At 31.0% G+C, this 27,981-nt stretch overlaps 1 protein-coding gene across 1 annotated transcript; it reads left to right on the forward strand.

Annotated features, from left to right (window-relative positions):
- The first annotated feature begins 398 nt into the window (after nt 1-398).
- On the forward strand, nt 399-27,950 carry LOC141392699 (uncharacterized). The gene is made up of 5 exons (XM_073965580.1): nt 399-576; nt 21,936-23,051; nt 26,487-27,077; nt 27,252-27,443; nt 27,506-27,950. Exons 2-5 carry the CDS (start codon nt 22,158-22,160, stop codon nt 27,614-27,616), a joined length of 1,788 nt encoding a protein of 595 aa, XP_073821681.1. The 5' UTR covers nt 399-576; nt 21,936-22,157; the 3' UTR covers nt 27,617-27,950.
- Nucleotides 27,951-27,981: the final 31 nt, after the last annotated feature.

Raw genomic sequence — 27,981 nt, forward strand, 5'->3', positions numbered from 1 at the left:
AAATTCAATATGATTATTGGGAGTTGGGGGAGGGGAAACCTTTCCTATAAGAACCTTTTAATTTCCATAATGTACCATTTCTATTCATTACTTTTATAGCTGTTATCTGGCTATTGTTAATCTTCAAGTTAACAGATACACAATTCTATTTAGAGAGCAAAAAATATATAAAAATTGTTTATATTTACTGTTATGGTTAACAATTTGATTTGTTGTTACTGTTGTTGTTGTCGTTGCCACTTTTTTAACATAATTTACAGCAAGTGCTAATTGATATAAAATATTTAACAATATCTCATTTCATATTATCTTGCGATATCTGAGCAGGTAGGCAGGCAGACAGACGGACATTCATCTGTCTCGTAAGTTGGCACTTAGATAAAAGCAATTTGCAAATTTAGTTTCAATTTAACGGTCGTGAATTTAATAACAACGTAGAACAAAATATAGAATCGGAGTGCGGGTTTTGTTTAGTTACCTCGCCGGTTTTATGGTTTCTAAAACGTATAACAGATGAAAGATTGCAAAACACATACATACAAATTTGTTTTCTGGAAAAGAGTTATAAACAAAATTGTAAGAAAATTTTGTGCATTTAAGAACTCAATATTCATTTTACCAGATATATTTCCCTATGGGATATACATAACATACTTAATTGCCTAGTTGGCCTTCTACGGGGCATTTGTCCTATAGGCCGAACTAAGGAAAGATTTCCGTTCCTCTTTATTTGTTGAAATTGATTTTCCTGTTTTGTCAAAGATATTTAATTTGTACATGGGATTGGATAGTAAACATAATAAAATTAAGGAAACCAAAAAATTAGGTCAAAATATTGGAAGGTATAGGCGTGGGGTGCCCCTAAAGACGAACATTTTTCATTTTTGGGAAATATGTAATTTTTGCAAATTTCTGGAGAAAGACGTAGCTATTTCTGTTCATTGTTTTTTTGTAAGGTAGGTAGGATTGTGGTCTTTAATAAATTACAGTAGCGTTTACCCTACAGGTACTAAATTTTATGAAATTGCAAATTTAGTGGAAAAAATAATAGCACCACCACGAATAACTGTGGAAGAATGTGTTATGTAGATGTGAGTGAGGCTTTATGTCTATGCTTGGAGGAAACTATTTTAATTTCTCAGTTGGATGTCCTCAAAAATTCGAAATAGAACCAAAAATATATACTTTGACTTTGTCGTTAGAGACTAAGCCCTATACATGGCAACAAAACTGTGAAGAGTTAACTCGTTTTTGTTGCAATCCTAGAAAATATGACTCTATTTAATTTAGAAGATAAGTTGGAACTAGTTTGGTCCTTCCAAAAGGATACGAACAGCAATAATCTGGGTTATAATCTGGAGGAAAATCAAAGAGATTGTGGTATAGAAGGCCATTCTCTAGGCTTATGCGTTGTTCCTACATTATGACAAATAAAAAAATATCAACTAAGGTCAATAAGGTAACTACTGAATCAAAACCCACGACCAAAAATCATATTGGGAAGTCCCTGAAGAAGAATCCTGCAACCAACACCAGAAGCCGCTTGGTTCGATACCTACTTATCGACAGGCGGTACTAACGCCATCACCTGAAGAATAAATTAATAGGCACTTGCTTCGGTTGACGTACTTCTACTCTTGATGGATACAGTGTAGATAAGTGTCGAATTTCAATAATTTTAAAAGAATTTTTAATAATGTTGCTATTATTTTTTTCGCCAAATTTTTGGGGTTTTTGTAAAAATTGGTATATATTTTAAATAAGTTTCGAATATAACTATAATTTTTAAATTCTTTAGAGTCGTTTAGTCCCAAATACGCATGAAACTGCCAGCAAAATGTGCATATGTAAATATGAATGCTCGCGAACTATTTTTGTGGGTAGTGGAGCTATTATTTTTTTTGCAACTGTTTTTGGAACAACATGGAACAATCTTCTGTTTTCAGAGAAAGATGCCCGACAGTCTCCTATATAATTTTGTCCCCGTCCCGTTCCGTCCGTTTAATACTTTTTTAATTTAATGATTGGGTTTTACAAAACACGGTGCTCTTGAAGCAAATTTAAATGGAAAGTGATTGCACCTGGGAAGGTTTTACAGATTCTGAAACTACAATGTTCATAGATGAGAAAAATCAAAAAACAAAAAAAAAACTCGCCAGAGCGCTTTTTAAATAAATCGCGGTTCAAGTTGACATTTTATGGATTGTTTAGATTTTCACGATTTTGCTTGGAAACCGCAAATCCTATCGAAATGATGCTATAAAAGTTCAAATTGGGACAATTCAAATTCAATTCAATTCTGAATCGCCCCCTTATAAAACAATGTCATGACTGTAAATTTCCAACTTAAACTTATATATCTAAAAAATGGTACAACCTAGGAAAAGTTACGTAAGCCAGTCTTGTAGAGAATTTTCACGGCTATAAGATTTTCTCAGGTCCCGTATCGATAAGACTTGCCGCATTCAAGCAAAATTGCGAAATCCTAACAACAAAACCTTAAATGTAATCTGAGCTTCTTTATCTCAAAAATGGTACAACCTGGGAACAAATTAAAAAGGTCACTCCTCTAGAGAATTTTTTTCTTTAGCATCATTTCGATAGGACTTGCGGTATCCAAGCAAAATTGTGAAAACCTAAAAACACCTAAATATGTGAATTTTGGCCGCCATTTATTTAAAAATACCTACAGCGATTTTTTCTTGTTTATGGATTTTTCTCATCTATGAACATTGCTTTTTCAGAATTCACAAAAACTTCTCCTGTGTAAACGGTTTTCATTAAAAGTTAGTTAAGACGCGCCCCTCATGATATTGTTTTATAAGGAGGTGATACAGTCAGTGCATTGTCCTAATTTGAACTTCTTTCTATATCTCAAAAATGGTAAAACCTACGAAAGTATCAAAAAAGTCAATCTTGTAGGGAATTTTCATAGCTACAACATTTTTTATTTCCATTCAGGATAGGACTTGCGGTTTCCTAGCAAAATCGTGAAAACTAAAAAAAACCTTAAAAATGTCAACTTGAATCGTGATTTATTTAAAAAGCGCTCCGTCGATTTTTTTGTTTTTTGATTTTTCTCATCTATGAACATTGTAGTTTCAGTATCTGCAAAAACTGCTTGCACCTACCTTCCATTTAATTTTTTTTCGAAAGCACCGTGTTTTGTGAAAACCCGAGAGGTATTTTTTTAATCTTAAAAAAAATTAAAATTTTTTGTATTTTTTTTTAATTTGTGAAAAAAAAATTTCGATTTTTTTTAGTTCTTAAGGTATTATTTTAGTTTATTTTAATATATAAGAAGATATAAAAAACACAAAATAGCAAAAAAACTCTAAAGTTTAACTTTGACCTTGAGTTTCTCTGCAACTACCAGACCGAATTTGACCGCTTATAATTTATCTGAATTGTGTGCTGATTGTGTTATCTGTTTAACAAAAAAGAACTATGAAAGTATCTATATCCGTTCAAAAGTTACAGAATTTTCTTGCAAATAATTTTTCTCTCAAATACACCAAACACTGCCTTATCTGCTGCGCTAGTACCCAGGCACGGGTAGTATCAGCGTTTTGTAAAGTGTTATATTTGTTTGATGAACTGTGGCTTAGTTGTTAATCTGCTCATTTAAGCCAAAGTAGCATCGGTTGGCCAATAAATTTTTTCTTATTATTTCACAACTGATTTTATTTGCTGTGTTAAGGCGGTGCCGAGGTAGAGGAACTCACTTTTACTTTAACTACCTCAAAATTATAAGTGCCAACTTCTACAGTTGGTCTGAACTCTATGGACGCATTGCGCGTCGACACCATAATCTTGGTGTTGTCGCCGTTAACCGCTAGACCCACTTTAGCAAATTCTCCTTCGACCTTCATAAAAGTATCATTTACTTCTTTTACTGTTCGACCCATGAAGTCTATATCATCAGCATAAGCAAGTAACATGTGGCTATTGGTGTAGATTGTGTCATTTCTTTTAACGTTTGCATCTCGTATAACCTTTTCCAGCAGGATGTTGAATAAATCACACGAAATGCTGTCTCCTTGCCTGAAACATCTTTTGGTACAAAACTCTTCTGGGATGTTCTTTCCAATTTTAGCTGAGGATCGAGTATCAGTTAAAGTCATTTTACACTCACTTTTACTTTAACTACCTCAAAATTATAAGTGTCAACTTCCACAGTTGGTCCGTCGATACCATCAACTTGGTCTTGTCGCCCTTTACCGCCAGATCTACTTTAGCAGATTCTCCTTCGGCATTCTTAAAGGTGTCAGTTACTTATTTTACGGATCGACCCATTTTTGTATTTTGCGTTTGTATCTGGTATAGGATTTTCCAGCAGAATATTGAATAGGTTACACGAAATGCTGTCTCCTTGTTTGCAACCTCTTTTGGTACTGAACTCTTCGGAGGAGTTCTTTTATATTTTAACTGAGGACCGGGTATCAGTTAATGTCATCTTAAAAAGCCGAATGAGCTTTGCGGGGATACCAAATTCAGACATGCCTTGGAATAATTTTGAATGAAGATGGTTGTCGAAGGCTGCTTTATAATCGACAAAAAGGTGGTAGCTGTCGATCTGCATCTCTTGGGTCTTCTCCGGGATTTTTTGCAGGGTAAATGTGTGGTGTATGGCGGATTTGCCAGGTCTAAAGCCGCATTGGTATGACCCAATAATTTCGTTGACCATATGCTTTAGCCGTTGGCACAATATCCCTGACATTATCTTATAAGCAATGGGGAGCAGACTTATTTATGTCCCTGTAGTTTGAGCACACTGTATCCCTTCTCCTACACTATCTCCCTTCTTGTGGATGGGAAACATGATCCTCAGGTTCCGATCGCCGGGTACGCGTTCTTCCCACCAGATGGTGCTAACTAGCTGATGCATAAACCTTATGAGCGTGTCACCTACGGTTTTGAGCATCTCGGCTGGTAGGCCATCGGCTCCTACAGCATTATAATTTTTAAGCCAGTTTATCGCTGTCTTTACCTCATCTCAACCGGGCGGTATACATTCAATACCATATTCTGGGATTGTTTCTGTGGTATCTTCGACGTCTTCGCTTGTATTGGATGCCAACAGTTTGGCTCTATACATATCCTAAGCACACTATCTGCATCTGTTACCAAATTACCTCTCTACAAGAGGATGCGTCTGTGCTAAAGCCATCAGTTTGATGTCTCTCTTTGGTAGAATTTTCGGACTTCATTTTGGCTCCTGAACATTTGGATTTTTTCGCACTCCCGCTTTTCCATTTTTGTCTCTTTAAGTGTTGATTTTCTCTAAATATATTTTTAGGAGGGTTGGCGTTTTTATTTGTAATTACCACTTCTATTTTGCTTTTCAAAATAGTCAGGCTTAATACCATAGTCGTTGTTTTAATATTTTATTAAAACAACCTTAATTTATTAGTAGGAAAAATTGGCGTTTTTTACCAAGGGGTAAGACAAGGAAGGCTATGTATAGTTTCGGATCTCGCCACAGATCCTAATCAGTTCGCTTGTTACTTGTGTTTTTTTTTTTAACAGAAAACTTTTCATACCCAAGTGTCAATTGCTCGCTCAAATAGATATGTGTTCAAAGAAACTCAAAAAGTTTCATGTTGAAAAACAGGAAACAAGGGAACTGATGATGACTATAGTCTTCCCTGCCTTACCCCTTGGTAAAAATCGCCAATTTTTCCCATTAATAAATTAAAGTTGTTTTAATAAAATATTAAAACAACGACTATGGGACAAAGCCTGACTATATCGAAAAGCAAAATATATTTTTATTTTAAGAATGGATTTTTTAAAAATATTTTTTATAAACATTTATTTTTCTAAGCCTGATTTTTTAAAACTATTTTAATACGCTCGAATTTTTTAATAATATTTTTTCATATGCATAATTTTTTTTCAAATATTTTTTCATATGCGCTTATTTTTTAAAAATATTTTTTTTTCATAAGCGCGTATTTTTAAAAATATTTTTTCATAAGCTCGGATGTTTTAAAATATTTGTTCATAAGCTAGGGTTTTTTAAAAATATTTTTTCATAAGCGAGAATTTTTTAAAAATAAAAATAATCACGCTACACGTCGCAATTATGGACCAATCTTCACGAAATTTTGTGTGGAGGTCGAGTCTAGACCAGAATAGATCCCTATAGTGTTTGGCGATGATCGTAATATATTTAATGGATATTAAATATTTAATGGATGAGGTAAAATGGACCAAAAACAAAATTTTTATCCAATTTTTTTTAGCGGCTCTGTAGTCTGATCGGCGCGAAACTATATGTACGCTATGGGGTTACGACACAGAAGCAGTTTGCAATTTAACGTGATGATCAGATAATTCCTGAAACTACGTTAAACCCATGTAAATTATATTTAGAAGAGGAACACTTGACATTTCCATTGATCGTTATTATGTTGATGTACGTGGTCAGATAACAGAGTTACAGCCTAGTATATGCAGGGATACCTCAGTTTTAATTGAGGGTAGTGTAACCTCACGGTGCTCTTGAACCAAATTTAAATGGAAGGTGCTTACACCTGGGTAGTTTTTGTGGATACTGAAACTACAATTTTCATAGATGAGAAAAATCCAAAAAACAAAAAAAATCGCCGGAGCGCTTTTTAAATAAATCGCGATCCAAGTTGAAATTTTTAGGGGTTTTTAAGGTTTTCACGACTTAGCTTAGAGACCGCAAGTCCTACCGAAATGGGACTAAAAAAATGTTGTAGCTATAAAAATTCTCTAAAAGATTGGCTTTTATGACATCTTCGTAGTTTATACCGTTACTGAGATATAGAAGTTCAAATTAGGACAATGTTATGCACAGTGCACCATAACCAACATTAAATGAAAACCGCTTACACAAGGGAAGTTTTTGCGTGTTCTAAAACAGCAATGTGTATAGATGAGAAATATCCAAAAACAAGAAAAAATCGCTGGATGGATTTTGTAATAAATCGCGATGAAAGTTCACATTTTTAATTTTATTAGGGTTTCACGATTTTGCTTAGAAACCGAAAGTCCTGTTGAAATGCGACTAAAGAAAATGTTGTAGCAGTGAAAATTCTGTACAAGACTGGCTGATTGATATTTTCCTAGGTTTTACCATTTTTGAGATATAGAGGTTCAGATCATACTTTCTGACTTTTTTCTTAGATCTTCAGGATTTAGCTTGAAAACTGCAAATCCATTCGAAATGGGACTAAAGAATATGTTGTAGCTGTGAAAATTCTCTACAAGATAGGCTTTCGTAATTTTTTCCTAGGTTGTACCTTTTTTGAGATATATAAGTTTAAGTTAAGGATATTGCAGTCATGGCATTGTTTTATAAGGAGATGATACAGTCAATCCATTGTCCTAATTTGAACTTCTATATCTCAATAACGGTAAAAACTATGAAGATATCATAAGAGTCAATCTTGTAGAGAATTTTCATTGCTACAACATTTTCTTTACCCAAATTTAGGTTAGGACTTGAAAACCTAAAAAAACCATGAAAAATGTGAACTTGAATGGGGATTTATTTAAGAAGCGCTACTGTTGCCCTGCCCATGACATTAAAATGATTCTAGGCGATTTTAAAACCAAAATTGGAAAGGAGAATATCTTTGAACTAACAGTCTGAAAATTCTAAGTCGATATAATGTCCGTCCGTCGGTTGAAGACAGAGCTTTGTAACTTGGTATAGAGGTTTCTATTACTCCTAGGATGTTTGGTGTTGCAAATCGGTGCACGTTTTGATATAGCCCCCATAGAACGGTACCACCGGATTTTCATTATCGCACCGAAATAGCTGGAATTTGGTACTTAGTTTTCGTTGGTAATATAAAATTGTCCCCCAGAAATTTGTCGGAATAGGACCACGCCTTCATATAACCCCCATAGAACGGCAGAAATGGTTGAAATTTGGTATTTAGTCTTCGTTTGGGTATAACACTTTCCATATTAAATCTCTCGGTATAGGTCCACGCCTTCATATAGCCCCCATAGAACAATAACTCACAATTTTCGGTACTTTGAAGGTTGTGACCTCAATATTCCTCCGGAACGGCTGAACTTTGGTACTTAGCCATCGTTGAGGCTACAAAACTTTCCCTCAGAATTTGGTCGGTATAGGTCCACGCCTTCATATAGCCCCCATAGAACGGTAGCTCCCGATTTTCGGTACTTTGAAGGTTGTGGCAACAATAATCCACCGAAATGGCTAAAATGTGGTATTTAGTCTTCTTTGGGGGTATAGAACTTTCCATATGAAATTTGTCTATATAGGTCCACGCCTTTATATAGCCCCTATAGAACGGTACCTGCCGATTTTCAGTATTTTGAAGGTTTTGGCCTCAATACTCCACCGAAATGGCTCAAATTTGGCGTCTAGTCTTCGTTGTGGGTATACAATAATTTCCATATTAAATTTTTTGGTATAGGCCCACGCCTTCATATAGCCCCCATAGAAAGGTTCCTCCCAATTTTCCATATTTTTAAGGTTGTGTCCACAACAACCCACCGAAATGACTGAAATTTTGTATTTAGTCAACGCTAGAGGTACAAACCTTTCCGACTGAAATTCGTCGGTATAGGTCCACGTTTCAATACAGCCCCATAGAACGGACTTTCCCGATTTTCGTAATTCTGAAGGTTGTGACGTCAATATCCCACCGAAATGACTGAACTTTTTTATTTATTCTTCCATAGGGTTATAACATATTCCAGATGAGAATTATCAGTATAGGTCCACGTCTTTCTATATCCCTCATAAAAGCGTACCTCTTGATTCTCGGTATTTTAAAGTTTTTATGCACATTATCTTTGGCGGTATAGATCGACGTTTTGATATAGCCCCCATTGAACGGTACCTCCCGAATTTCGGTATTTTTAAGGTTGGCCGCATTATTTTACCTAAATTGTTGGAATTTGTTATTTAGTCTTCTTCATAAACGAAATGCAAGTAATTGTTCCATTTTACTGCAATACAAGTCGTGGTGGAGGGTATAACAAGTTCGGCCCGGCCAAACATGACGCCGTTCTTAATTGTTTTTATTAATTTCTCGTTGGAGATGAGCTGAATGATCGTAGATTTTTGCATATGAAAAAGGAAAGCCGAAGAGATTCCCACACAACGGCCACATTATGTGGCCGGTTTCGCTGTTAGTTACGCAGCTCATCAGACATATCGGCTGTGGATGTTGATTCTCTGGCAAGGCTTCGAAACTTATATTTATTTCGAAATTATTGTAATATTGTTTCAGACAATTTGGAGTCGATTTGGCAATGCCCGTCCGTCCGTCCGTCTGTCTGTCTCTCAAACGGATGAGCCGATTTGGTCAAAAATTTGGCTCTCGTAATATTTTGTCCAAACTTAGTATATGTTCGGAGATGGGCCATATCGGTCTACTCCTTCAGGTACCTCCCCCACAACTAAAAACCCCCTATGGCAACATATGTATTGACTGGAGAGATCGAACCGAATATTGCGTTCGTCCACACTTTGGATATCGTAATATTTCTTTAAATATTAGATGAAATTCGAAGCTGGTGCTTATAAGTCCGCTCCTTCAGGTACCTCCCCCACAAAAGTTCAAAAATATTTACAAAAATGGTACGCGCGATTTCTCATAGAAGTAGCAACCGATTTGGTCCAAACTTTGGATCTCTAAATATTGTCGAAACTTAGTTTATGTTCAAATGTGGGCCTTATCTGTCCAATCCTTGTGGTACCACTTACATAAATGTTCAACATTTTTGTGTGGTTAAGGGTCTGTTCGAGGATCCTTTGGACATTTTTACAAAGGGTTTTCATAGTGGCCCTGTTTACAGCGATATAATGTATTTCTTAGACTAGTGTGATAAAAACAGCCCTATATATCGTTATCCCAGCAATTTTTTGAGCTTTAATCGTATCCATACTTTTGTCGGTTCATACGCCCAAAATTTTGAAAACCCCCTAAATACAGTTTTTTGGGAAAAAGTATTTCAATTCACAGAGGCTGAGGGTATATCTCTGTCGGCAAAGCCTACTGATACTTTTTTACTTGTTTTAAATAATTTTTCATTAGCATGAATATTTTTAAATATTTTTTCATAAGCGTGGATTTTTTAAAAATACTTTTCATAAGCGTGGATTTTTTAAAAATACTTTTCATAAGCGTGGATTTTTTAAAAATACTTTTCATAAGCGTGGATTTTTTTTAAAAAATATTTTTCATAAGCGTGGATTTTTTTAAGAAATATTTTTCATAAGCGTGGATTTTTTTAAAAATTTTTTCATAAGCGTGGATATTTTTAAATATACTTTTCATAAGCGTGGATTTTTTTAAAAATACTATTCATAAGCGTGGATTTTTTTAAAAATACTTTTCATAAGCGTGGATTTTTTTAAAAATACTTTTCATAAGCGTGGATTTTTTTAAAAATTTTTTCATAAGCGTGGATATTTTTAAATATACTTTTCATAAGCGTGGATTTTTAAAAATACATTTCATAAGCGTGGATTTTTTTAAATATACTTTTCATAAGCGTGGATTTTTTTAAAAATACTTTTCATAAGCGTGGATTTTTAAAAATACATTTCATAAGCGTGGATTTTTTTAAATATACTTTTCATAAGCGTGGATTTTTTTAAATATTTTTTCATAAGCGTGGATTTTTTTAAATATTTTTTCATAAGCGTGGATATTTTCTAAATATTTTTTCATAAGCGTGGATATTTTTAAATAATTTTTCATAAGCATAAATATTTTTAAATAGTTTTCAATAAGCGTGGATTTTTTAAACATTTTTTCATAAGCATAAATATTTTTAAATAGTTTTTAATAAGCGTGGATTTTTTAAACATTTTTTCATAAGCATAAATATTTTTAAATAGTTTTTAATAAGCGTGGATTTTTTAAACATTTTTTCATAAGCATAAATATTTTTAAATAGTTTTTAATAAGCGTGGATTTTTTAAACATTTTTTCATAAGCATAAATATTTTTAAATAGTTTTTAATAAGCGTGGATTTTTTAAACATTTTTTCATAAGCATAAATATTTTTAAATAGTTTTTAATAAGCGTGGATTTTTTAAACATTTGTTCATAAGCATAAATATTTTTAAATATTTTAAATAGTGGATTTTTTAAACATTTTTTCATAAGCATAAATATTTTTAAATAGTTTTTAATAAGCGTGGATTTTTTCAACATTTTTTCATAAGCATAAATATTTTTAAATAATTTTTAATAAGCGTGGATGTTTTAAAAATTTTTTCATAAGCATAAATATTTTTAAATAGTTTTTAATAAGCGTGGATTTTTTAAAATTTTTTTCATAAGCCCGGATGTTTTAAAATTATATTCCATAAACGTGGATGTTTTAAAATTATTTTTTATAAGCGTGATTTTTTTAATATTTTTTAAAATATTTTTATATATTTTTTTTTTAATTTTTTCATAGCATGGATTTTTCCAAAATAGTTTTTTTCATAAGCGTGGATTTTTTAGATATTTCTAATGTCTGGTAATATTTTCAATGATTGTTGTGTTCCCTTTTGTGGAATATATAAAACACATTTTTTAATTAATTTTTGCAGTTTTTTCATCGATCTGTCATTTTATAGACAACATAAGTTAACCTTTAACTTCAAAGTTAAACAATATGTTTATGATTTCTTGAGTTTGTGCCTATTCTCTACATGTTTCCCCTTTGCCAGACGCTGTCATTCAAACATCAGAACAGCCAACCAGAACATTGCTCATTTAAACTACAGCGATTTTGATAAATTTTGTGTGTTTGTCAAACGAAGACAAACAACTTACCAAGCAACCAACCCAACCAAATAGTCCAAATAGTCTGCTTGTTACTCATTTAACTAGTTATACCAGTCACAGCGTCAACAGACATAAGAAGAACGACGCTGTGAGATTTGATGCAGTAAGATATAGCGCCAGATCTCCATATGTCTAATACACAGCTTCCAACAACTAACCGAACCGAATCAACCAACCAACCCACCAAGCAAGCATTTATTCATTGTAAATATTATTCAATTGTAAACAACGGTGGTATTATCTTGACAGTTAACCACCAAACACATCGCATTATGGCTATGGAGTATGGGAGGACAAGATAAGTACACACGATGTACATGACGGGGGCTACAAACAGAAGAGATCCAGACAGACGACGCATTTGCTAAATGGCATGACATGCTTAGTTAGAGAATGGCAAGTATGTAGCCTGCGATTAAGGTAACATTTGAGACAATAGAAAACGGGTGGAAAAAAAACTGAACAGTAGTTTTGACTAATTTGTCAGATAACAATGGATGACAGTGGGGTAAAAAGTACGTACGTAAGAAATAATGTACGCGTATATATGTATGATATTGTGTAAATCAGATAGTAGTTAAAAAATAAAAAACAAGTAAAAAGTCGTTAAGTTAGACCGGGCTTTTTATACCCTCCACCAAAAAATATTCTTAACTAAAGTGGAATAATTAGTTTACTTTCCCGTCCACAATTTTAGGTGCAAAAATTGTTCGACTACGGATAACCCAAATGTCCACGACCACTGATAACCCGAACTTGCTATATCCTCCACCACGAGTTGTATTAAAATAAACTGAACAATTAGTTTCCTTTCGTTTATGAAGAAGACTAAATACCAAATTTCAGCAATTTCGTCAATATATACCGACAATTTCCTGCGGAAAGTTTTTAGACTCGAAAAAGAGTAAATAAATTCCAAATTCCTAATATTTCGGTAAAACCTTCAAAATGCCGAAAATCAAGAGGTACGCTTGTATGGGTGATATAGGAACCCGCGGACCTGTACTGATAATTCTCTTCTGGAATATTTTATAACCCATGGAAAACTAAATAACAAATTTCAGTCTTTCGGTGGGATATTGACTTCACAACCTTCAGAATTACGAAAATAGGGAGGTACCGTTCTATGGAAGCTATATCGAAACGTGGACCTATACCGACGAATTTTAGTCCGAAAGGCTTTTATCTCCAAAAAAGACTAAATAACAAATTTCAGCCATTTCGGTGGGTTGCTGTGGTCACAAACTTCAAAATACCGAAAATCAGGAGGTACCGTTCTATAAGAAAGCCGACAAGATTCATATGGAAAGTTGTATACCCCAAATGAAGACTAAATACCAAATTTCAGCCATTTCGGAGGAATATTGAGGCCACAAGCTTCAAAATACCGAAAATCGGTAGGTACCGTTCTATGGGAAAGTTTTATACCAGCAACGAATACTAAACACCAAATTTCAGTCATTCATATTGAGGCCACAACCTTCAAAATACCGACAATTGGTAGGTACCATTCTATGGTGGCTATTTTAAGGCATGGACCTGTACCCACACATTTATGGGAGAAAGTTTTATACCACCAACGAAGACTAAATAAAAATTTCAGTGGATTATAAAAAAAAAATCATAATAGTTGATTTTTAAATTATCATTTTCATAATCGTGGAATTTTAAAAATATTTTTCATAATCGTGGAATTTTAAAGATATTTTTTTCATAATCGTGGATTTTTAATTTTCTTTTTCATAGTAGTGGATTTTTAAATTATCATTTTCATAATCGTGGATTTTTAAAAATATTTTTTCATAATCGTGAAAATTTTAAAGATATTTTTTTTCATAATCGTGGATTTTTTAAAAAAAAATTTCATAATCGTGGATTTTTAAAAATATTTTTTCATAATCGTGGATTTTTAAAAACATTTTTTTCATAATCGTGGATTTTTAAAAATATTTTTTCATAATCGTGTATTTTTAAAAACATTTTTTTCATAATCGTGGATTTATAAAAATATTTTTTTTATTTCAAAATCTTGGCATTTTAAAAATATTTGTTTTTCATAATCGTGGATTTATAAAAATATTTTTTTTTTTAATAATCGTGGATTTATAAAATTAATTTTTTTTAATAATCGTGGATTTGTAAAAATATTTTTTTCATAATTGTGGATTTGTAAAAATATATTTTTAATAATTGTGAATTTGTAAAAATATTTTTTTCATAATCTTCGATTTTGAATTTTTGGGTTTTTGTGAACCTATATTAGCTGTGTGGGTGCAGAAGGTCGTGGGTCGATTCCCCGGCTAGGCAACATCAAATTTTCAACGGTGGCAAAATATACCCACAACGAAGCCTAAATACAAATTTTCAGCCATTTCGATGTACTATTGTGGCCATAACCTTGAAAATACCGAAAATCGGATGGTACCTTTCTATGGGGGCTATATGAACCAACAAATTTCTGGAGAAAAGTTTTATACCCCCTGCGAAGACTAAGTACCAAATTTCAGCCATTTCGGTGTGATAATGAGGCTAAAGGCTTCAAAATACCGAAAATCGGGTGGTACCGTTCTATTGGAGCTATATCAAAACGAGGACCCATATGGCCCATTTGCAATACCAAACATCCTAGGAGTAGAAGATACTTCTATACCGAAATTCAAAGTTCTATCTTCAAAATTGCGCGCTATATCTTGATTTCAACAGACGGACGGATGGAAGGCAGGCAGACATAATTATATCGACTTAGAATTTTACCCTAATCAAGAATATATATACTCCATAGGGTCTCCGATGAATTTTTCGATGTATTACAAACGGAATGACAAATTTAATTATACCCTCCATAATATGGGGGAGGGTATAAAAATGTTTTCATTGAGGTGGTACCTTTATATGGGAGCTATATCAAAGTGTGGACCTATGTTGACAAATTTTTGTGGCAAAGTTTTGTAACTGCAGGGAATTTAAAATGCCAAATTACGGGTAGTTCCATAAAGGAATGTAACTAAAACCCTCAAAATACCGAAAATTGGGAGGTATAGTTATATGCGGCCTATACCAAAGCATGAACCTATTTTAACAATATTTGGTTGGAAAGTTTCGTGACTGCAGAGAACCTCAAATGTCAAATTTCGGATAGTTCTGTCAAAAAATATTGCCAAAGCCCTTCGTTACCACTGGGAACCTTTGGTTAAAAATTTTAGCTTAAATCTTCAAAATATCGAAAAACGGGAGGTACCATTATATGGCTGTTCTACCAAAACATGGGCCTATGTTGACGATTTTTGGTGGAGAACTTTCGCGACCTCTGAAAACCTGAAATGTCAAATTACAGCTAGTTCGGTTAAAAATTGTAGCTAAAACTCTCAAAATACCGAACATCGGGATATACCGATATATGTATGGGGTCTACTTCAAAACATTTGCCTATGTTGACGATTTTCGGTAAAGAAGTTTCGTGGCTGCAGGGAATCTTATATGTCAAGTTACGCGTTGTTCAGTCAAAAAATGTAGCTACAACCCTCAAAATACCGAAAATCCGGAGGTACCGTTATGTGAGGGCTATATCTAAACATGAACCTATGTTGACAGTTTTTGGTGGAGAAGTGTTGTGACCCCCTAATAACCTTTAATGTCGAATTACATCTAGTTCGGTTAAAAATATTAGCCAAAATCCTCAAAATACAGAAAATCCGGAAGTACCGTTATATGGGCGCTGTACATAAACATGGACATGGCTAGATCGACTCAGAATTTTATCCTGATGAAAAATATATATACATTATAGGGTCGCAAATGATTATTTCAATGCAAACTTAATATACCCTTCCTACTATGGTGGAGGGTATAAAAAGAGAAACGTGAGAGAAGAGAAATGGGGCTAAAACGCTAAAAAAATCGGACTTGGTAATAATAAGGATCGACCTTAGTTACGTAGCTGGCTTTATCAGAACGTTTGTTTCTTTCACTCTCTCTCTCTCTCTCTCTCTCTCTCTCAAGTTTTCGCCTGAATGGAATGGATGGAGTAGCAGACGGTTTACTGTGAACTTACAATGCCTTTGAATTACTTACCAGCACGCCAGCTTTATTACATTTTAAAAAAACTTGGCCTGGGTTTTTAAAAATTTTTTGTAAACGTGTATTTTTAAATACTTTTTTATAAGCGTTGATTTGTTGAACATAGTTTTTTACGTGTATTTTAACATTTTTTATAAGCCCGGATTTTTTAAAAATATTTTTGCATAAGCGTGGATCTTTTAAAAATATTTTTTATAGAGTGGAGATTTTTTAAATACTTTTGCATAAGCGTGTATCTTCTAAAAATATTTTTGCATAAGAGTGTATATTTCACAAATATTTTTGCATAAGCGTGGATATTTTACAAATATTTTTGAATAGCGTGGATAAAAAAAAAACAAGTAAAAAAGTATCAGTCGCCTTTGCCGACAGAGATATACCCTATGTGAATTGAAATTTTCATCTACGGTATTTTCAGAATTTGATGGCCCTGTTTGGACATTTGAATTTGCCGACAAATATGTAAATTAGGACTAAAATTCAAAAGTGTTATGGAGGAGGTAAGTGGATCTTATTTTGGGAGTCATATCTTTCGATAGATATCGCGCTCACTAGTCGTCGTATAACTCGTATAAATTCGGACCAGTATGCAAGGAAGCATGGATTTGAACAGCATCGGTATACATTTCCAAATGATCTTCGAACAAACCCTACCCTGCACGTAGATGCAAATGTTGAATTTTTTGGGGAGGTACCCTAAAGATAGGACCGATATGGACCATTTGTTGGACAAAATATTAGGAGATCCAAAGTTTGGACCAATATGGTTGCCCCTTTCCAGAGATATCGTGCATACAATTTTAGTGCAATTCTTAAATATTGGGGGGAAGTACCGGAAGTTGTAGACCGGTACTGCCCATCTTCGAACTGAATATAAGTTTCGACAAAATATGACGAAGGCCAAATTTTGGAACAAATCGGTCCACAATGTTTTCTTAAGAAGTATGCACTTACACCTTCAATAAACATCAAAGTGATTCGAGAGCAGGTCTTAGAGTGAACTTCTTCGAAATTTTCTGTTGGAGGTACCCGAAAAAGTGGAAAAATAAAGTCCATATTCGAACCTGATCTATAACTGGTAGATATATTAGGATGGGTAAGATATGGACCAAATCAGTCACTCCCTTCAACAGTTATCGTGCGCACAATTTTTCCGAACATTATTGAACTTTTGTGGGGGAGGTATCTGAAGGAGCGGACCGATATGTCTTATCTTCGAACTTAAACTAAGTTTGGACAATATATTACGAAGGCCAAAAAATTTGGGCCGAATCGACAGATGCGTTCGAGAGATATTTTGCTCTCCAACCATTACACCCGGTATCATAGGGGTTTTTCAGGCTATTTTCTCTGGAAGTATGGACTTGCGCCTGATGAAACTTGTACCGTCGCACTGTGGTCGAAAGCACTGATCTAGCGGCGCGAAATTAATAACATTCAAACGAATTGAGATACGTCACTGAAATTTGGCACAAACTCAGCTTGTACCTGTGGGTAATAATGGGCCAAATATGAACAATATCGGTTGATGTTTTGGTATAGCCCCCGTATAACGGTACCATGAGATTTTCGGTATTTTGAGGATTTAAGTCACAATTACCTGTACTTTGGTACTTAAGGTTCCTAGTGGTCACAAAATATTTTCACCAAAAATTATGGACATAGGTGCACGTTTTGATATAGCATCCATGTAACCGTACCTCCCAATTTAAGGTATTTTGAATATCATGACCAAATGTTTATACCAACTTGGCTGTAATTTTGCATTCCGTGTTCTCACTGCGTATAAAATCTTCTTACAAAACATTTTCAACACGGATTTATGTTTCGATGTAGCCCCTTTTATGGTACCCCGATTCGTTGAATTTTTTTCTTATTATTCCATATTTAATAACATATTTTGCTATAATATGGTATTATAGTGTCTCCGGGGGTAGAACTACTCCTTGCAAATATTTCTCAAGGTAGGTCCATATTTTGATTTTGCTCCCATACAAATGCACAGCTAAATTTGTATGAATTTCATGCAAAATCCCTTATTTTAAAAATGCAGTCATCAAAAGATTTGCAAATATTTGCAGCCCTAATGTGGTTATTCCGTATCCAGAGAGTCCAATTTCATTCCCCAAAAAATAATCGAACCTAAGTTCGGCCAAGTTTACAAGATGCACTCTATGGAACAAGCGCGTACAACCCATAAAAACACTAAAAAAAATTTAATTTATTTAAAATTTAAACAAATATGAATTTAATTTTTTTGCTACAATTTTTTAAAATCTGCTGCAACAAAATCTCTTGTATTTGATAGTGAATAACTGAGTGAATATTTACAACAACAAAAATGAAAAAACAAAATCTTTGCCTGCAAAGTATCTGGAATCGATACAATATAAAATATTTCGCAATTTTATAGTTCGATTTTTTGACTTTCGCGCCGCTAGATCAATGGTTTCGACCAGTGTGCGCTGTAACAAACATTTTGAAGAAAATTATTTTTTAAACAGAAAGTACACACCGCCACCATTCCACTGAATATCACACCTGTGTATTTGAATATTACCAAACTCTTACAAACTGCGTTTAACTTCTGCGCTCAGTTTTGATATTTTTTATTTTGTTTTCGAAATGTTGATTTTAACTTCGAATTATACCGTGAGTTTTGCTTATTTTTGAAAACAAATTGCACATCCATATAATTTGACAAGTTCTTTCTTCGAATCAAATTAGAAAACAAGCGCTTTTAAAAGTGCAAAAATCGCCTTTTTGCCTAAAAACCTGTCCAAATTACCTATAGTGCTTTCATACGGGCAAAATGTGCCTCATCTAAATAATGGTATTAGACCCTAAGTATGTTTGGACGAAACGTGTTTCAGACAATTTGGAGTCGATTGAGCAATGTCCGTCCGTCTGTCTGCCTGGAGCGCACGATAACTCTCGAAGGAATGAACCGATTCGGTTCAAATTTTGGCTTTCGTAATATTTTGCCCAAACTTAGTGTAAGTTCGAAGATGGGCTATATCGGTCTACTCCTACCGGTACCTCCCACACAAAAGTTCGAAAATGTTCGGAAAATTTGTGCGATCGATAACTCTTGAAGGGAGTAACCGATTTGGTCCATACTTTGCAAATCGTGAAATGTCTACCAGACTTAGATGAGGTTCCAATATGGACTCAATCGGTCCACTCCTTCGGGTACCTCCCACACAAAATTTCGGAAAAGTTCAGTTTAGGACCTGCTCTCGAATCGCTTTGATTTTTGTTTTAGAAACTTGTATTCACTGCCCTCCATACGACGGTACAAGTTTCATCAGGGGCAAGTCCACACTTCCTGAAAAAATAGCCCCAAAGTTGCAAAAAACCCCTATGACATCGTGTGAGGTGATTGGAGCGCAAGATAACTCTCGAACGGATCTGCCGATTCGGTCCAAAATTTGGCTTTAGTAACATTTTGTCCAAACATAGATTAAGTTCGAAGATAAGCCATATCGGTCCACTCCTTCAGGTACCTCCCCCACAAAAGTTCAACAATGTTCGGAAATATTGTTCGTATGTTAACTCTTGAAGGGAGTGGCGGAATTGGTCCATATTTTACACATTTTAATATATCTACCAAATATAGATCAGGTTCAAATACGGACTATATTTGTCCACTCCATCCGGTACCTCCCACACAAAATTTTGGGTAAGTTCACTTTAAGACCTGCTATCGAATCACTTTGATTTTTGTTGAAGCAATTTGTATTCACTGCCTCAATTACGATGGTAAAATTTTTTTCAGGGGTAAGTTCACACTTCATGACCAAACAGCCCAAGGGGTGTAAAAACCCCCTATGGCGCCATATGTAGTGGCTGGAGATCCACGTCTATAATTGTCAATGTCGATCCCTTCCTTTAAGTATATCCTCCGCAAAACTTTTGCTCTTTAATCCTAATCAACATTTTTGTCGGTTTATACGCCGAAAATTTTTAAGACCCTCTTATACATACATACGTTTTTTGGGAAAAAATTGTTTCAATAAACACAGGCTGAGGGTATATCTCTGTCGGCTAAGCCGACTGATACTTTTTTACTTGTTTTTATAATCGTGTATTTTTAAAAATATTATTTTTCATAGTCTCGAATTTTTAAAAATATTTGTTTATAATATTTATTTCATGATCGTGGATTTAAAAAAAATTGTTTCATACTCGTGAATTTTTCAAAATATTTTTTTTTCATAATCGTATATTCTTAAAAATATTTTTTTTTTTCAAAATCGTGGATTTTTAAAAATATTTTTTCCATAATCGAGGTTTTTTAAAAATAATTTTTCGTGGATTTTTTAAAATATTTTTTTCATAATCATAGATTTTCAAAAAATACCTTTTTTCATAATCGTGGTTTTTTTAAAAATATTTTTTTTTTATAATCGTGGATTTTTAAAAATATTTTTTTCATAATCCTGGATTTTTAAAAATATTTTTTCATAATCATAGATTTTTAAAAATATTTTTTCATAATCATATATTTTAAAAATACCTTTTTCCATAATCGTGGGTTTTTTAAAATATTTTTCCTAATCGTGGATTTTTAAAAATATTTTTTCCTAATTTTTGATTTTTAAAAATGTTTTTTCATAGTCGTGTTTTTTAAACATATTTTTTCATAATCGTGGATTTTTAAAAATATTTTTGTTTCATAATCGTGGATTTTTAGAAATATTTTTTTCATAATCGTGGATTTTTAAAAATATTTTTTTCATAATCGTGGATTTTTAAAAATATTTTTTTCATAATCGTGGATTTTTCAAAATATTTTTTTCATGATCGTGGATTTTTAAAAATATTTTTTTCATGATCGTGGATTTTTAAAAATATTTTTTTCATAATCGTGGATTTTTACAAATATTTTTTTCATAATCCTGGATTTTTAAAAATATTTGTTTCATAATTATATATTTTAAAAATACCTTTTTCCATAATCGTGGGTTTTTTAAAACATTTTTTCCTAATCGTGGATTTTTAAAACATTTTTTCCTAATCGTGGATTTTTAAAACATTTTTTCCCAATCGTGGATTTTTAAAAATGTTTTTTCATAATCGTGTTATTTAAACATATTTTTTCATAATCGTGGATTTTTAAAAATATTTTTTTTCATAATCGTGGATTTTTAGAAATATTTTTTTTCATAATCGTGGATTTTTAAAAATATTTTTCATAATTATGGATTTTTAAAAATATTTTTTTTATAATCGTCGATTTTTAAAAATATTTTTTCCATAATCGTGGGTTTTTAAAAATTTATCTTTCCTAATCGTGGATTTTTAAAAACATTTTTTTCACAATCATGGATTTTTAAAAACATTTTTTTCACAATCATGGATTTTTAAAAACATTTTTTTCACAATCATGGATTTTAAAAAAATATTTTTTTTTACATAATCATGGATTTTTAAAAATATTTTTTTCATAATCTCGGTTTTTTTGAACCTATATTAGTATTGTAGCCGCCGAAGGTATATCCTACCCTTCTGCAAGCTTTATTACCAGTACTTAAAACTCATGGTCGGCCCCGTCCGACTATAGCCCTCTCTTACTTGGTTTTTCATAATCTTGGATTTTTAAATTATTTTTTTCATATTCTTGGATTTTTAAAAATCTTTTTTTCATAATAGTGGATTTTTAAAAATATTTTTTTATAATCGTGGATTTTTATAAAAAATTTTTTCATAATCGTGGCTTTTTAAAAATTTTTTTTTATAGTCGTGGATTTTTTTAAAATTTTTTTTTTATAATCGTGGATTTTTTGAAATATTTTTTTTTTATAATCGTGGATTTTAAATTTTTTTTTTCATAATCGTGGATTTTTTTAAATTTTTTTTTCATAATCGTGCATTTTTAATTTTTTTTTTCATAATCGTGCATTTTTAATTTTTTTTTTCATAATCGTGGATTTTTAAAATTTTTTTTCATAATCGTGGATTTTTAAATTTTTTTTTCGTAATCGTAAAAATTAAATTAAAAATTACTTTATTTTCTCTCTTCCTCCCACTGTATATTCCTCATTTAGCAAAAACAACGAAAGCTGAACAAACAACTCTGGGCTACAATAAATCCTTTTAGCTACTGTAAAAACAACACAAAATGAATAGTTTATGAAACAAGAGAAAAGAACACCACAGACAAAAGCACCTGAATTAAACAATAAAACGACGTGGGACCATCAAGTTGCTGCAGAAAAACCAGGTATAAATCAAGCGGAACGGAGAACACACAAACACACACTTTTAACATGGATATAAATGGCTTTTTCCTGGCATTGACCACAGTAATCGTGGTCGTGCTGCAAAATAGCCACAACACAGCTGCTAGCAGTATCCTGCGAACAATACATGGACAATCGCATCACCTGCATAATTGTAATAAAGACAAATTATTAGATTTCCCAGACTTTGGCATTATCACAGAGCTAAGTGTTCACAATTGTTATGTGCCATCGCTGGAGAATGCATTCTTTATACGCTTTAACTCGCTTACACATTTGGAGATAGTTGATAGTCAACTGGCAGAATTGGAGGATTATGCATTACATGGTCTGCGCCAATTACGTTCATTGTCATTGGCCCATAATAACATTACCGAAGTCAAATCATGGTCTAATGAACAAATGACAGCCTTGACAAGTTTAGATTTGAAGCGAAATTCCATACGTGTGCTGACATTGAAAAGTTTCTATCGTTATCCCAATTTGCAACGTTTACATTTGGCTGGTAATCTTTTGGAGGATATTGATGATGGTATATTTCGTTGGATGCCCCATTTGAAATATTTGAATTTGGGGAGGAATCGTTTAATAACTTTGGATAATCGTAACTTTCATGGTATGCATCGTCTGTCATATTTGGCTTTACATTTCAATGAAATCAGGGATATTGAAGCGGCATCTTTTGATACAAATTCCCATTTGAGAACATTACGTTTGGAGGGGAATTTATTGCGTGATTTGGATTTCCTGAAAGTTAAGAGTTTAACACGTCTGCAGCATTTGAATTTGTCATTTAATCTGTTGGATAATTTAGATGTTTTTGCATTTTCAAAGGACTTCGAATTGATGACATTGGATTTGTCACACAATCGATTGGAGGAGATTGCTGAGGATGTTTTTCAGGGTTTAGAGGCTCTGGAGGTAAGATAATGAACATTAAATCAATTCAAAAATATTTTTTCATTAGCGAGAATTAAAAAAAGTCATAAGTGAAGTTTTTTTAAAAATTTCTTTTCATAAGCGTGGATGTTTTTAAAATAAATTTTTCATAAGCGTGGATGTTTTAAGAAAAACTTTTTCATAAGCGTGGATTTTTTAATTTTTCTTTTTTTTATAATCGTGTTTTTTTTACAAATAATTTTTTTCATAATCGTGGTATTTTTAAAAATAATATTTTCATAATCAAGGATTTTTTAAAAATTATTGTGTCAGAATCGTAGATGTTTTAAAATTTTTTTTTTCATAATCGTGAATTTGTTAAAAATTATTTTTTCATAATCAAGGATTTTTTAAAAATTATTGTGTCATAATCGTAGATGTTTTAAAAATTGTTTTTTCATAATCGTAAATTTGTTAAAAATTACTTTTTCATAATCGTGGATTTTTTTAAAATTATTTTTCATAATCGTGGATTTTTTAAAAATTATTTTTTCATAATCGTGGATTTTTTAAAAATTATTTTTTCATAATCGTGGATTTTTTAAAAATGATTTTTTCATAATCGTGGATTTTTTCAAAATTATTTTTGCATAATCGTGGATTTTTTAAAAATATTTTTTTTATAATCGTGGATTTTTTAAAAATAATTTTTTCATAATCGTGGATTTTTTAAAAATTATTTTTTCATAATCGTGGATTTTTTAAAAATATTTTTTTATAATCGTGGATTTTTTAAAAATAATTTTTTCATAATCTTGGATTTTTTAAAAATAATTTTTTCATAATCGTGGATTTTTTAAAAATTATTTTTTCATAATCGTGGATTTTTTAAAAATATTTTTTTATAATCGTGGATTTTTTAAAAATAATTTTTTCATAATCTTGGATTTTTTAAAAATAATTTTTTCATAATCGTGGATTTTTTAAAAATTATTTTTTCATAATCGTGGATTTTTTAAAAATTATTTTTTCATAATCGTGGATTTCATAAAAACTATTTTTTCATAATCGTGGATTTTATAAAAACTATTTTTTCATAATCGTGGATTTTATAAAAAATATTTTTTCATAATCGTGGATTTTATAAAAAATATTTTTTCATAATCGTGGATTTTATAAAGAATATTTTTTCATAATCGTGGATTTTATAAAACATATTTTTTCATAATCGTGGATTTTATAAAACATATTTTTTCATAATCGTGGACTTTATAAAAAATATTTTTTCATAATCGTGGATTTTATAAAAAATATTTTTTCATAATCGTGGATTTTATAAAACATATTTTTTCATAATCGTGGATTTTATAAAACATATTTTTTCATAATCGTGGATTTTATAAAAAATATTTTTTCATAATCGTGGATTTTTTAAAAATTATTTTTTCATAATCGTGGATTTTTTAAAAATTATTTTTTCATAATCGTGGATTTCATAAAAACTATTTTTTCATAATCGTGGATTTTATAAAAACTATTTTTTCATAATCGTGGATTTTATAAAAAATATTTTTTCATAATCGTGGATTTTATAAAAAATATTTTTTCATAATCGTGGATTTTATAAAGAATATTTTTTCATAATCGTGGATTTTATAAAACATATTTTTTCATAATCGTGGATTTTATAAAACATATTTTTTCATAATCGTGGACTTTATAAAAAATATTTTTTCATAATCGTGGATTTTATAAAAAATATTTTTTCATAATCGTGGATTTTATAAAACATATTTTTTCATAATCGTGGATTTTATAAAACATATTTTTTCATAATCGTGGATTTTATAAAAAATATTTTTTCATAATCGTGGATTTTATAAAAAATATTTTTTCATAATCGTGGATTTTATAAAAAATTTTTTTTCATAATCGTGGATTTTATAAAAAATATTTTTTCATAATCGTGGGTTTTATATTATAAAAAATATTTTTTCATAATCGTGGATTTTATAAAAAATATTTTTTCATAATCGTGGATTTTATTAAAAATATTTTTTCATAATCGTGGATTTTATAAAAAATATTTTTTCATAATCGTGGGTTTTATAAAAAATATTTTTTCATAATCGTGGATTTTATAAAAAATATTTTTTCATAATCGTGGATTTTATAAAAAATATTTTTTCATAATCGTGGATTTTATAAAAAATATTTTTTCATAATCGTGGATTTTATAAAAAATATTTTTTCATAATCGTGGATTTTTAAAAATTATTTTTTTATAATTTTTTAAAATTTTTTTTTTGTGGTCTTGGATTTTTTAAAAAATATTTCTTCATAATCGTGTATTTTATAAAAACTTTTTTTTCATAATCGCGGATTTTTTAAAAATTAATTTTTTAAAAATTATTTTTTTGTAGTCTTGGATTTTTTAAAAATTATTTCTTCATAATCGTGGATTTTATAAAAACTATTTTTTCATAATCGTGGATTTTTTAAAAATTAATTTTTTAAAAATAATTTTTTTGTAGACTTGGATTTTTTAAAAATTATTTCTTCATAATCGTGGATTTTATAAAAACTATTTTTTCATAATCTTGGATTTTATAAAAACTATTTTTTTCATAATCGTGGATTTTATAAAAACTATTTTTTCATAATCGTAAATTTTTTAAAAATTAATTTTTTATAATTTTTTAAAAATTATATTTTGTAGTTTTGGATTTTTTAAAAATTATTTTTGTTTTGGATTTTTTAAATATTATTTTTTTGTAGTTTTGGATTTTATAAAAACTATTCTTTCATAATCGTGGATTTTTTAAAAATTATTTTTTTATAATTTTTTAAAAAATATTTTTTCGTAGTCGTGGATTTTTTTCATAATGATGTTTTAAAAATAATTTTTTCATTTTTTAAAATTTTTTTTTAATTTTTATTTATTTTCGAAAAAATTATTTTTTGTTATGGTGGATTTTAATTTTTTCGTAATCGTGAATTATTTTATTATTTTTTTAATTATCGGGGATTTTATTTTTTTTTTAATTATCTTGGACTTTTTACAAATTATTTTTTCATAATTGTGGATAGTTTAAAAATTGATACTTTAAAAAAATAAATTTAAAATATATATTTTTTTAATTTTTAAAGATATTTTTCATAAGTTTTGATATTCAAAAAATATTTTTTTCGTATTTTTGTTTTTTTTTAATATGTTTCCATAAGTTTTGATTTTTAATAGTTTTGAATTTTTAGAAAACCTTTTTAATTTTTTAAAAAATTTTTTATTGTTTAAATTTTTTCTTAAGTTTTGATTTTTAAAATTTTTTTTGAAAATTATTTTTTATAAGTGTTGATTTTTTAAAAGTATTTTTTCAAAGGCTTTAATTTTTAAAAAATTTAATTTTTTTTGGTTTTTAAAAAATATTTTTTTATTAGAAGCATTGTGGCGTTTTTTTTTATTTTTTCTATTTTCAGCGCCTCAACATCAGCTATAACAGCTTGGAAAATATCCCCTCCCCCATATTTCAAGATCTCAATAGCCTCGAATATTTAGAGCTGAGTCATAATAAAATTTCACAACTATCCCCAGATGTGTTCAATGCCACGCGTCAACTGCAATATTTAGATTTATCTTATAATTTATTGGATGACATTGATGCCAGTATCTTCAATGGCTTATCTTTTCTGCGCGACCTGGACTTATCTCACAATCACCTGTATCGCGATGAATTTATTGAAATGCTTGCCGAAATACCAATGCACAATGAGCTGCAGTTAAATTTAACAGGGAATCATTTTCGCCTACTTAATATAACAGCATTGCTCAGCTTTGGTCACGTCGAATTGGCTGGCAATTGGTGGAGCTGCAAGTGGTTGGTTCAAGAAATGATGCGAATGCCTAAGAGTATAAATTTTGGACAAACCTATGCCGTACATACGGAGTGGAGTTTAGCACTGCTCGAAACTAGTGGCATCGATTGTTATGATGAGGATAAGAAGCGTAGTGTAATTATATTGGATACTTCGAAGTTGTGGGAGCAGAGAATGGAATCTGTTACACGTGCGGTGAGTACAACTAATAGACCTTTTGTAGGTATTCTGTTCTAAGAAGACATTTCAGGGGCTGCTGTCCTTAGAACACACATCAAGATGCCTCTGTACTCTCACAGTACTTCTAAAAATATTTGTTTCGTATATAATTTTTTAACGCCTTACCTCTGCTTCATTTTTTACCTTTAGCACTCTACACCCCAGGAAACCCAACCATCACCACCACCACTATTTTGGCCTAAGATACGCATGGACAAATTTGATTCTCGCTCTGTGGTAATATGGATGCTAATTGCCATTGCCTTGGCTTTCTCCGCCTTGAGAATAGCAAGAAAATTAGTTGATCGCAAGGAAAGATTAAAGAAACTAAAACAAATGAAGGTAAATGATGTTTACAACAAAATATATTCTTCAATTTTCTGATACCACTGCTTTGCTTACAGGAAAAATTACACCGAAATCAAGTCAAACTACCCGCAGTAGATGAAGCCGAAACCGATAGTCTTAGTGATACTGATGACAGAGTTGTACCTAGAATGAATCACAGGGCATAGATTAATTTCAAATACTTAATATAGGCATATGTGTATTTAAAGGTTTTAAACTAAGATATGTATTGTGTATTAAAAATTAAATAATATAATAATATTAAAAATGTTTAATAGCAAGAATTATAATAAATATGTAATTAGTAGCTATGTGCAGCTTAGCTTAATTTAATTAATCTTGCTACGAAAACAAGGTCAGTGATCTGCGATAAAAGTGAAACAACAATCAGCCTTTGTATTGATGAATCAAAATCGGAATACATATGTATGTGTGTATACGAATCAATTAAGAGAGTTAATCGTTTTAAAAACAAATAAATATTCTAATTTATTAATTAAATTTTTATTTAATTGATTTATTTGATTTTTTG

Source organism: Musca autumnalis, unplaced genomic scaffold (genome assembly GCF_047663935.1).
Source record: "Musca autumnalis isolate F117 unplaced genomic scaffold, ASM4766393v1 scaffold_2, whole genome shotgun sequence".
NCBI lineage: Eukaryota > Metazoa > Arthropoda > Insecta > Diptera > Muscidae > Musca > Musca autumnalis.